This window comes from Oncorhynchus mykiss, chromosome 15, assembly GCF_013265735.2.
Source record: "Oncorhynchus mykiss isolate Arlee chromosome 15, USDA_OmykA_1.1, whole genome shotgun sequence".
NCBI lineage: Eukaryota > Metazoa > Chordata > Actinopteri > Salmoniformes > Salmonidae > Oncorhynchus > Oncorhynchus mykiss.
The window spans coordinates 30,589,068-30,602,109 of record NC_048579.1 but is presented as its reverse complement, the minus strand read 5'-3'; the positions used below and the strand labels follow the sequence as shown (position 1 = coordinate 30,602,109).

Below are 13,042 nucleotides of genomic sequence, written 5' to 3'. Positions count from 1 at the left end.
CTGAAAGGCCGCTCAGCAAGGAAGAAGCCACTGCTCCAAAAACGCCATAAAAAAAGCCAGACTACGGTTTGCATGGGGACAAAGATCATACATTTTGGAGAAATGTCCTCTGGTCTGATGAAACAAAAATACAACTGTTTGGCCATAACGACCATAGTTATGTTTGGAGGAAAAAGGGGGACGCTTGCAAGCCAGAAAACAACATCTCAACCATGACGCACGGGGGTGGCAGCATCATGTTGTGGGGTGCTTTGCTACAGGAGGGACTGGTCCACTTCACAAAATAGATAGCATCATGAGGAAGGACAATTATGTGGATATAATGAAGCAACATCTCAAGACATCAGTCAGGAAGTTAAAGCTTGGTCGCAAATGGGTCTTCCATATGGACAATGACCCCAAGCATACTTCCAAAGTTGTGGCAAATGGATTTAGGACAACAAAGTCAAGGTATTGGAGTGGCCATCACAAAGCCCTGACCTCAATCCTATAGGAAATGTGTGGGCGGAACTGAAAAAGTGTGTGCGAGCAATCCTGACCCAGTTACACCAGCTCTGTCAGGAGGAACAGGCCAAAATTCACCCAACTTATTGTGGGAAGCTTGTGGAAGGCTACCCGAAACACTTGACCCAAGTTAAACAATTTAAAAGGCAATTCTACCAAATACTAATTGAGTGTATGTAAACTTCTGACCCACTCGGAATGTGATGAAAGAAATAAAATCCAAAATAATTCTCTACTATTATTCTGACATTTCACATTCTTAAAATAAAGTGGTGATCCTAACTGACCAAAGACAGGGAATTTTTAGAGTTTAAACGTATTTGGCTAAGGTGTATGTAAACTTCTGACTTCAACTGTACATAGGCATACTTTTATTATCGTAAGAATGACTTGAGCATAATTTGTTTCTACCTATAGTTAGCGCATCATAGTAGGCGTCAATCGCACTGCGATATTTCACCTGGTTAAATAAAGGTGAAACATTTTTTATTAAATCAATCGCACTTCTTTATTTTCAAAGTGAATTCAAGAAAACCAAAAGACAAAATACATTGGTGTTTATTTAGGTATGGAATCACTTAATTATTCAACAATGCACATTGTATATTTTGTAAAAATAAAAGCATATTTCAACATGTTGCATCTCAGTTTACAAAGGCACCTCAAGCAAACATTTCACAAACACTGAAATTCTTGAACAATGTTGGTTTGTATAATCTTGATTGATCAACATTTCTTTCAACACAAATGTGAAACATACATTTTGGTATATTTTCAACAATTCAAGTCAGTTTTTTCAGTGACAATATCACACCGTCCACGGTATAACAAATCAGTGGTCTCTTTTTTATGATCCAAACAAACATTTGAATGCCGAGCATAGCTGGCATGACTTGGGTGGAGTGGAAGCGTGTGGCTTTAAGCGTGTCTGATCTGTGAACCCGGGTGTCGTCACAGAGATGTTAACCTCCATCCATTGGGCTAACAAACAAAGGTAATCCAGACAGGGCCCCTGCTTGATACAGAGGGTTAAGAGCAGCAACAACCACAATAACAACACACCTCAACTGAGTCAATGCCAACCTTGGAGGTTGGGAGGATAGGGTTACAGGAAAAGGGGTTGATGGAAGAAGCGTAAGTCCAGCCAAGGGGGTTTGAGGCCCAAAACCATGCTGCAAAATCAACTGAATTATCAAGAGGAAAAAGTAGTCAATCGTGTTCTCACAGGACCTGCAAACAACCAAACCGTGTTAGCATTGAGGCAAGGTGCCAGTCCACGGGATCACACCTAAAAAAGAAAAGAAAAGAGGAAAGGAGTCAACTATGGATATTCAGCCGTGGTCCTGCAAAAAAAACAACAACAATGCGCTTCTGGAGCCCATCCAATACACCTAAGTGAAGAATAAGAAACGTTAGTAGTTTCAAAGTTCGGAGATCTTTTAAACGTCAGGCACTTCTTCATCCCAACGGCCACGATAACATTTTAAGCAGCATGTCCAGTAGTTGCATCTTAGAAAACCATTGACATTTAAAATGAAATAAGCAATAGCAAACAATTCGATGTGAGCAGATCAGTCAAATCAGTAGATGTAGCATCCTGTTTAAAACCTAAATTAATGCAGCTTCCCCAAAAAATCATCAACATTAAAACAGCTAAAGTGGAGTGCTCCAAACCTGATGACACAAAAAGCACAACGTTCATCATACAGTACACGTAAGTACAACGGCAATAAACACCTTAGAAACAAGGTACAAAAATAGGTCCAATATGAACCTGGTTCTCTGTTACAAGACATAACATTAATGTCTTTTACTAATGCGACTTAAAATGGCATTGCCAATACTTTTCAAATCCATAGGATTCTAATTTAAATTCAGCACAAAAAAAACATTGAACAACGTGCAAAGAAGCGGCCAGTTCAAACATCTACAAAACAAAATAAAACCTCAGTCAGTAGTCAGAGAAAGCCCAAAACGGGAAGTGACAAAAAAATCAAAAATAACTTTAAAATTGTACTCAATTGTAACATGTTGCCCTTTACGACTTACAAGGAGTACAGGAAACCGCTAGGTAACACATCCTCTGCTCCTTATGCTGACAGCTAATACTATGGCATCTCAAATAATGAATTATCAGTGCTGTGTGTTGGGGAGGATGGGGGTAATTAAATGTAAACTATGAATATATACACTCATAAACTTTGAATAAAGATACTCAAATACTTAACAACAAATAAAATGAAGATTCATTGCCAGAAATAATGGCAGATTGTACCCAATTAGCATGTAATGGAACGATGTAGCCTACATTCGAACGATGTAGCCTACATTCAAACTATGTAGCCTACATTCAAAACCACAAGTTACCTAATCTTACTGATACACCTAGTTCCCAAGTTGAATTGTGCAACAGGAAATTGTTCAAGGATTTGGTAAAACAGCACAGGGAGGGGAGTCAGTATACTGGAAGAGACAATAACCAGGGAGGATAAAAACTAACCAATACCGTAAGAAAAATATTTGATTACAATGAAGGACAGCTGGCATCCGAAATGAGCTACCTCACCGTAACGACAAATAGACATCAGACACACAAAGTTGTGGGCTAGAATAGTTCAATCGGCTTCACATAACCATATTTTCATGGTATATATAGGCCATATTTTATTTTCCCTTTAAAACGTCTTCAAATATCGACAAACAGAAACAGGGTCCAGGCTCTCAAGTTTTTGTTCTACATACAAATGAAACACTTGTAGAATAATGAAAGTCTGGACACACACACATCTATATCTAGATATATAGATATATATTTATAAAAATAAAAAAAGGTTAACTTGATACAACAAAGCACATAATGAGAACTCAAAAAGTTTGGAAAAGTGATAAACATTCAGTGACAGTTATAATTGTTTGATGTTATGTTCATGACTACTAATACACTGACAATGGTTGCCCCCACACATTCCCAAATGGAACAGGTACTGCGCTAAATTATACTAAATAATGAAATTATACCGCAACTGTTTTATTCTGATCTCTTATTATAGGAGGTTGGTCACTTTTGGAAGCAAAATAAAATAAAAACCTAACCGAGCCTTGATCCAGCAATACTGAAAGGTACTTTGACACAAATATGCATTTGTTGCACCAGGTTTCAGTGAACCTGCAATCCATCATTAACAAATAACTATTTTTTAAAAATGATGTATGTATGAATGCACTCAGTATAGAATGAGTTTGTAAATGAGTTTTTTGAAAGTAAAAAAACAAGTATGACATTTCCTTTTGCGGTTTGGTGTTCTAATCAAAATTCTAAAACAAAAACAGATTGGCAAGACTGCTACAACATTCTGAATTGTGGCCTAATGCAAAAAGCACAAACCAGTATCCTTGGTTTTACTATTGAGTCAAACTAGTTTACTATTAAACGAAAGTAAGAGTTCTAGCTCAGGTTAGAGTTCTATATGATTATTATTTTTTTTTTTTGTGTAAACTTAAATGACAAAAACCAGACAAAGTACTTAGAAATGATAATTGAAATATATTATTTAATAATATAATCTTTGAGAACTAGAAATCGAAAAAAAATAAAAGCTAGACAGTTAATATTGTACATTTTTGAGTCGTCCTATGAATTTATGAGTATTTTTAGCCTGGCTGGTTTACTGACCGGGCACATACCCAGGGGCCCAGATTGGGGTACCCTTTGCTTTTGTTATAATGTGTGAGCATAACACAGCCAAGGCAAAAAGCGATACATAGAATTGCAGGACATTTTGCTGAGAAACAGCAAATTTGTCTCTCCGCCGACAATTCTGGATCGAATTAAGCTGCGCCAACGGGCTGACCACGCCAATTACCACACCCCTCCAACACGAACACCAGATAAACCCCTTTATGATCCTTGCCTGACCCCCAACCCCCACCTTCAGTGACAGTTGCCACCACTGCTAAAACAAATTCTAAGGGAAACACTGATAAACCTTTAAAATGGAACTGGAATGACAATTTACTATGGAGCGAACACACCCACTAAACCTGACATGTACCAATGAAATCAGAATATGCCAACGATACACAAAACTAAAGTTGAGTGCATCCCAAAAATGTCAATAAAGACTAAAACGGATTCCGAGAACACACAAGCGTAGACACCCTATTCATGTTTACCCAGTTAAAAGACAAAACTAACGGCTCCCTATTAAAGTACACATTTTTCCAATGATCAAGTAACGCTAAACGGTCAAAATGGACACACTAGCATCATAAGGACAATTTAACCAGTCTTTCCGCGTAACGTCAATGACCTTAAAATGTAGAGAAAACCTAACAAATACACACTATTTATCCATGTCATCCAGCCTAGTATTCCTCCAGAAGTGAAGGTGAAGACATGGTGGCCAGTCAAAAGGGCTTTCTTTAACAGAACTGTGAAATTCTGTTAGGAATAGGTTAAGAACGTCCTATATTTGCATGGCTAATCAATCTAAATTCTATTTGAATAAAAATCCTTGGAATCGTTAGCTGATGCAAGGTCAAGTTTGAATCCCCATAATCATACCCTCAAACCAGATTATATTTTTTAAATGGCTTAAATTCTCCACTAGGCTGTGCCATTTACTCAGGAATGAAACACTACTTGAGGAAGGGCTCTACCCCAAAAAGTCAACCCATCGCATCCAATCCACAATAATTATGAAATGCTGCCATTTGTAGAAGGAAAATGGCACTGCCAGAAAGGAAAATATGTAGTGGCAAGCTTCGCACCTATTCTACACCCGTTTCTTTCAGTCAAGACCTACATCAGCAGCTTGCCTCGAATCAAAAACACCTGTTCAGAAAATGTGTAAAATCTCCAGGTACAAGTTAAATCTCCTAAACTCTTTTCCCTAATCGTTGATATAGATGGTGTTCACAACTGAGCTGAGGGTGGGGAGCAACCATTATCCAGTGTCAACCACTACTTCTTGTTGTCGTTAGTGCCCGATGCACAAACCTTTTACTCATCTCAAATTCCTTCTGTCAAAGTTTGAAAAATCACAGACTATCCAGCATCTTCCCTCTAGTCACGTCTGTCCAAGTGTCCAGACCAGTGACAATAAACATATTTGTCATATGAAACCGGCATTTGAAGCTCCCCTTTACGGAAATTCAAACATGAGCAAAACATGCTGCTTTGTGTTGACGTTTTCCTCAGTAGATCCGTCAGCAGGCAAGGAGGTCGGGGGTGCTTGTTGTGAGGAGGATGAGGGTGCTGTGTAGGTTCTGTGTGTTCCATAGAGCTGTTGTTACATATAGCTGAAGGATCTGTACACCGGAACCTCCAAGCCACATGAGCGTCAGGCGTGACGTCCTGCACTGGGCATTCGCCGCCACCCTCTACCGCGCGGCTTCAGACATCAATCAGTGACACATCAATATGGGACAAATCTATCATATGCCTGCATGGTTCCAAAAGAAAGATGCATTGATGAGTAAGCGTTCTAATTTGGTGTTAGGTGTAAGCCCTTTTCATAATGATACATTTTGGGAGGGGGGGGGGGCGATGATTACATTTTCAGAGTAGTGACAGTAGTGACAGAAGATTGTGGGTTTTAAAAAGAGAGAGTGAAACAAAGTGGTTTATTTACCTGTTGAAGCTGACTTGGAAACTCAAGGCATGCTGGGGATTGTGAAATTTGGCAATGGCTTTCCTCTGCTGGGGCAGCATTTTGAACATCTGCGGCAGCATAAGCAGAACAAGGGGAAAGCAGGCGTGTTTAGAACAGAGCAGTTGCTGCTACCCCCGTCGTAAGCTTCTCTCATCCACAAGAGGGAGCAGGGGTGGATGGGGGAGGCAGGTGTGGTTATATTACATTCTGTAGCTAGAGGGTGCTAGCAGACCACAATCGGATACACATTAGTTAAGAGTCCACCAATATGAGAGGGAGCATAGAAGACGTTCTACCGGTGGAGCAGAGAAGCATGGAGGGAGAGTAGGGTAAGCTTCCCAAATGGCACCCTAGAGTGCCCTACTTCAAATATATATATATATATATCATTTTTAATTTAAAGTAGAGCACTCTAGGGTGCCATTTCAGACGCAAAAACAGATGGAGACAAGAAAAGAAGGCCTACCTGGATGGGGCCGATTGAGTTGAGCAAGTTCCGGAGCTGCGCGTCGGTGGTGGATGTGGAGAGGCCGTCTATGGACACAGTGCAGGCCTGGCTGTCCTCTGCCCCTCTCTGGCTCTGTCTGGTAGGAATCAGGCGCCCCCGGCCCAGCTGACCTGTCCCTCCCGCGGCCCCGCTGGCTCTGCCACACCCCGGGACAACCACCTGCACCAGGCAGGGAGGAAAGAAAGGGGGAGGGGGGAAACTGCTTGAACCTCTTATGCAGGTATGTTGTTTTAATTCCACATTCAGCCGAGTGGCAACGAGATGCGTGATATCTACAGTGGATTCAGTAAGTATTCAGACCCCTGAACTTTGTCCACAATTACATTAGACTTATTCTAAAATGGATTACATTGAATAAAAACAACAATCTACACACAATACCACATAATGACAAAGCAAAAACAGTTTAGAGATCTTAGCAAATTTATAAAGAATAAAAATGAAATATCACATTTACATTTACTCAGTACTTTGTTGAAGCACCTTTGGCAGCGATTACAGCCTCAAGCCTTCTTGGGTATGATGCTACAAGCTTGGCACACCTGTATTCTTCTCTGCATATCCTCTCAAGCGCTGTCAGGTAGGACAGGAGTGTCTTTGCACAGCTATTTCCAGGTTTTTCCAGAGATGTTTGATTGGGTTCAAGTCAGGGCCCTGTCAGAGTGACGATCGGGTTCTTGGTCACCTCCCTGACCAAGGCCCTTCTCCCCGATTGCTCAGTTAGTCCAGGCGGGCAAGCTCTAGGAAGAGTCTTGGTGGTTCCAAACTTCGTCCATTTAAGAATGATGAGGCCACTGTGGTCTTGGAGACATTCAATGCTGCAGAAATTATTTGCTACCCTTCCCCAGATCTGTGCCTTGACACAATCCTGTCTCGGAGGTCTACGGACAATTCCTTCGACCTCATGGCTCGTTTTTTCTCTAACATGCACTGTCAACTATGGGACCTTATATAGACAATCATATCCAATCAATTGAATTTACCACAGGTGGACTCCAACCAAGTTGTAGAAACATCAAGAATGATCCATGGAAACAAGATGCACCTGAGCTAAACTTCAAGTCTCATAGCAAAGGGTCTGAATATTCCTGTTTTTCTTTTTTATAAAGGAGCAAAAATGTCTAAAAACATGATTTCGCTATGTCATTATGGGGTATTGTGTAGATTAATGAGGAAAAAACAATTGAATCAATTTTAGGATAAGGCTGTAACGTAACAAAATGTGGAAAAAGTGAACACACACTACATTTACGCCCTTTAGCAGTCTTATCCAGAGAGACTTACATCTACCAGGGTCTACTGTTTTTCAGCATGAGTGAAAATTCAAAAACCTGCCGTTTTTTCTCCTCCATTTTCTCATAAACATCTCCAGGCTGGTGCCTTTGCTTGATTGACTTATTATATTTCTACATACAGTGTCAACGTCAAAACATGAATGCTGCCTGCTCGCATCTGTTGTATCATCATACGAGAGCGAGCGAGGGAGAGAGTGGTGTGTTCGTTCGCCAGCCACCGCGGCGGAAAGGGGGAGCGACCCCAGAGTACAAAGAAGGAGAGAGCCAGCCAACCAGGCGTCATGGTGGCTGCCTTTCCCTGTCATGGTGGCTGCCTTTCCCGAGCCAAGAGCGTCCGTCCCGTCCGCCGAGACGGCGGGCTGGTGACAAGCGTGCAGAGAGGCCAGGGGACCCCGTGTAGCAGTCGTGTCACGCCGACTCTCAGCTTGTCAACATCACTACACCTGGCATACTGTCCTGTCTTAAGTTATTACCAGACCTGCTCCAAATGGTACAGCTACTAACAAACGGCAGGGGAACGCCAGAGGCATGAAAAACATAGCGAATAGCAATGTATTAAGAGATGATTTTCTTACATCTATATTTAAAAGATGAAAATTCTAGGTAGCGCTCCTGTCAAAAATACCCCTGCCCTTAATATGACAGTACTGGCTGGTGGACCAAAAACACAGTTTCAGGCCCTGGTAAGTAACCCATGTTAGCTCGGCCTTGATTAGAGTCCACCGGTCCTGTCCCAAATGGCACCTCAACTGGCTATGTAGGGAATAAGGTGCCATTTGGGACACAAACACAGTTTTTTTGTGTGTAGTGCTCGTAATGGTGATAGGTGTGAGTAGATATAACAACCTACCCTGTTGCCCATGCCCCCTCTGCCCCCCTGTGTGACCAGGCCCTGTATGGGCAGTCCTCCGGGGGGGCTGGCCAGGGTTACCTTCCTCACTGGGCCCTGGTGGAGCTGGGGGGCTGGCCTAGCGGCCTGCTGCTGGATTGGGGCGCTGGCACCACTCACATCTCCTCCCTAGAGTTCACACAGTACAGGGAAAGTAAATAGACTGCAGGGCTGTGTCCTAAATGGAATCCTATGGGGGGGGGGCACTTTGTATGGAATAGGGTGCCAACGTAGTGCACTATCGCAGGCCATAGAGTGCCATTTGGGGGGCAAACCCTGACCAACAGACTTTCTACTAATTTCTCGGTTTTAACTGTTACACAGTGTGGTCTGGATGGAGTCCTTCGATTGGATCCAAGGGCTTGGCGACGCAGAGAACACAAGACCGATCACGGATTCCAGACATCAAATCGAACATCAAAACGGTTGAAAAAGGTCCTGTTGAAATGCGCCCTTCAGCAATATCTGAAGCCAGTCTGGCTTTCCTGTTCTCACACCACAATACCCATGAAGACATTAGCTTTGAGGCGGAGCACTGTGGGCCTCATGCTGAGAATGGATCCAATATGGTTACGCTCTCGTTATTAAATAGTTACAGATAGCTAGGGCCGTACAGGCTACACACATGCACACCCACACGCGGAAAGAGATGAAGGCTGTCTCTTCTCTCCTCCTCCTCTTAATGTGACAGATCAATACGAGGGAGAGAGAGAAAGACTGCAGTGCTATCTGACTTTGACCGGTCTCCTGCCGTCATCCCACAGTAAATGGATTAATCCTCCTATAGAAATCTACAGCTGCTGATTGCACCCATCAGATGCTAAGCTGCATTACACCCGAGTGACACCGGCTTCACATGTTCCCGGTCCCTTTAACCCACCCCGTCTCCTCCCCACCCCCCCTGGCTTTTGTAGCGCATGTTGCATTGTAGGGCCCTATTCTGCCTGATTAAACCCCCCCCCCCCCTTATCTGCACTGCCTAAGCTATACAAATCCAATTCCCTCAAAAGTGGCGACTCTTTCTTACACAGGTATTATGGCGCAGAGCCGCCCTGCTAAGGGGAAGATTAATTGACGCGAGTCGTGGGTTGACGTTTCTATGGCTCACACACCTGAGAGGCGGCTGCTGGAGAGAGGGAGGGGAGGGAGGGAGCGAGATAACATTGTCAGGCTGCCGATGACAGCGGAACAATGTGTGGCGGAGGAGAGAGCATCTGGAGAATCTGCTTTTTCAGCACAGCTATGGGCTTCCTCTCTCTCCCTCGGAGATGCGGCACTTCAGATAGCTAGGAACAGGTTTCTATTAACGTGGCTGACACTCCCGTTATCTTCATTTAGGGCAGCAGAGAGAAAGAGTGAGAGAGAGAGAGAGAGAGCCTGCGATGCAGCCTTTACATCCTTATCCTCTGGGATGTGAGCAAAGCAGCTTACTCCAAAATACATCACATCTCACAACTGCCTCATCAACGACAGATACGAATGTTTATACACAAAGCCTTTTCCAATTTACAACCGTGATTAATTCATAATTAAGGCGGCAGTAGTGATTTGAACCAACGAGAATAAGATGATCCAACGCTGACAACGGAGGGATTTCTGAATCTGGACCGAGTTGGCTCATAACCGTCTTGCCTGTTTTGCACTTAAAGTTCCCCCGTCTAGATCTTTTAAAAACAATATGGGTATGCCTTCAAAAAGGACAGACACCAACCTTTAAGAGCAGTGGTGTCTCAAACACCAATTACATTTAATAGATGTCAGAGAAATGCCAGACAGTTCACATTAATGACTGGATCCTATTAGCATTTTAAAGCTAAGATGGGTGTGGAAGCGCCTCATCTTCAATACCACCACAAAAACAAAGGAAATGGGACACTTGCCAAAATGAGAGCCATATGGCATTCTGAATAGGTTACAAAACATGTGGTCCTAGTGAGTGGGTGACCTTTAAAAGTATCTGGATATTCTTACGTTGAATTCACTTTCAAGGAAACAATAGAGGGTACCGAACGAACCGCAGGACAAAGGCAAAACGAAACAAAGATGCTGTTTATTTAGGATTGCAAAATTCCGGTACATTATCCCCAAATTCCCAGGATTTCCTGTTTATTCCCTCCGGATTCCGGAATTCTCCCGGAATTTTGCAACCCTATGTCTGTCAGTCCAAAAGTAAATCGCCAAACCAGGAACTCACCCCTCCTAGAAGCTTGACCACTCTTACTTTCTGTGGAACTTGTGGCCCCGCTCCGTCTCCACTGTTGGCTCGCTGCATCACAGTTCTCTTCACCCCTGATTTAGGCCCCAGAGACTGGGCCTGGCCGGAACCCAGACCCGCCATCGGGTCTCCCTGAATGGGCATGTTCCCCATGGGAGGGGCCCCACCTGGTCTGATAGGGTTCAGCTGGGTAACGTTCCTTCTCTGCTGCCCGTGTTGCTGTTGCCACTGGGCCTGCTGGTGAGGGTTGGGACCAGGGCACCCGGGGCCAGTGTTGCCGCCCTGCCAGCCTGGAGCCGGTGCTTGCTCACCCTTGGTCAGTTGGGTCTTGACGTTCTGGCGGAGTGCGGGGGGCGTCTGTGGGGTGCCGCTGGGAGGGAAAGCAGAAGTGCCTTGCTGGGGCTGTTGCGGTTTAGGAGGAAACGGACGCTGCAGTTGTTGTTGGTGGTGTTGCAGCTGTTGTTGTTGTGGGTCACCCTGGCCGTTGATGCGTTCCAGTAGCTCCTTCTTGCGGACGCTGGCCTGCATCTGCCTCCTCATCTCCTTCCTCTTCAGGATCTCTTCCCGGAGACGCTTCTGCTCCTCGATCTTCAGACGGTACTGCCGCGTCTCCTCGTCCTCGTCCGGATCCTACAACAAATCCAACAATATGAGAAACATCAAAGACACAAACTCACAATGTGCTAGTAACACAGGCTTGCTTCCCCAATGGAACCCTATTCTCTATATAGTGCACTACTTTTGACCAGAGTCCAATGGGCCCTCAGACTAGTGATGGGGAAAGAAATCGATAGTTTCATATCAGGATATTATTTTTGCAGATATAGAGTATCTTTCTGACAATTTTGCATTATTATTTCTGCGCTGGCTTGCTGTACCTGCACCAAAACGCCAGTGTTTTTCCTTCATAGCTTTTTAAAGAGCCCATTTTGCTTTCAGCACTTTTATTTCCACGATTGATCAAAACTGGTTCTCTCATGGCTCTCTCGTCCCTCTGCAGCACCCTTTTGCACTCAGAACAGCCTCAATTCATTGGGGCATGGACTCTACACGGTGTCAAAAGCATTCTATAAGGATGCTGGCCCATGTTGACTCCAGTGCTTCCCACAGTTGTGTCAAGTTGGCTGGATGTCCTTTGGGTGGTGGTCTATTCTTGACACACACAGGAAACTGTTGAGCGAGGAAAAACCCAGCAGCGTTTCAGTTCTTGACACACTGAAACCGGTACGCCTGGCACCTACTACCATACCCCCTTCAAAAGGCACTTAGATCTTTGTCTTGCCCATTCACCCTCTGAATGGCACACAATCCATGTCTCAAGGATTTAAAAAAAATCCATCTTTAACCGATCACCTCCCCTTCATCAACACTGACTGAAGTGGATTTAACAGGTGACATCAATAAGGGATCATAACTTTCATCTGATCATTCTGTCATGGAAAGAGCAGGTGTTCCTAATGTTTTGTACACTCAGTGAATACATAGAATCGTGATAATAGCAATACATAATCGTATTGTGAGCTCCCTGGCAATTCCCAGCCCTACCTCACACTATTCCCATTATAGTGCACTACTTCTGACCAGCGCTCGTTAAAAGCAGTGCACTATAGGAAATAGGGTGCCATTTGAGACGCACCACAGAGTTACAGTGTTTACCATTGGAACCGTCTAAATTGGTGTGACATTCACAGTAGCAATGAAAAGCGATACCCCAGAGAAATACACTACGATGGTATTGATTCCTTTTCTAATGGACTCCTCTGTGAACGAGTCTCATCTCATTTCTAACCTTATGATTGGGCCATTAAATAAATAGAACGACCCCACTTAGGATCACGGCGGGCTTCGCTCGGCTTATCTCAGGTTACTGAATTTTACAGGCACACCGTCTGTCAAAATAATAAAGCATTCTCAAATTAGCTCCATGCCTTGAATATGTGATAACAGAGAATGATTCAAATAAAACCTAAAGCCCAT

At 43.6% G+C, this 13,042-nt stretch overlaps 1 protein-coding gene across 8 annotated transcripts in view; it reads right to left on the bottom strand.

The window, feature by feature from the left end:
• Nucleotides 1–1,047: 1,047 nt before the first annotated feature.
• Nucleotides 1,048–13,042, bottom strand: part of rbm33a (RNA binding motif protein 33a) — a 45,992-nt gene continuing 33,997 nt past the window's right edge. For 7 of the 8 annotated variants that reach the window (XM_021563024.2, XM_021563028.2, XM_021563026.2 and 4 more), the window contains 5 exons: nt 11,045–11,695; nt 8,812–8,979; nt 6,625–6,825; nt 6,138–6,226; nt 1,048–5,948 (listed from right to left, as the gene is read on the bottom strand). In XM_021563024.2, the coding sequence (XP_021418699.2) occupies nt 5,900–5,948; nt 6,138–6,226; nt 6,625–6,825; nt 8,812–8,979; nt 11,045–11,695 (1,158 nt within the window). In that variant the 3' untranslated portion in view covers nt 1,048–5,899. The remainder of the gene's footprint in view (nt 5,949–6,137; nt 6,227–6,624; nt 6,826–8,811; nt 8,980–11,044; nt 11,696–13,042) is intronic. The other variant, XM_021563030.2, reaches the window with a different exon arrangement.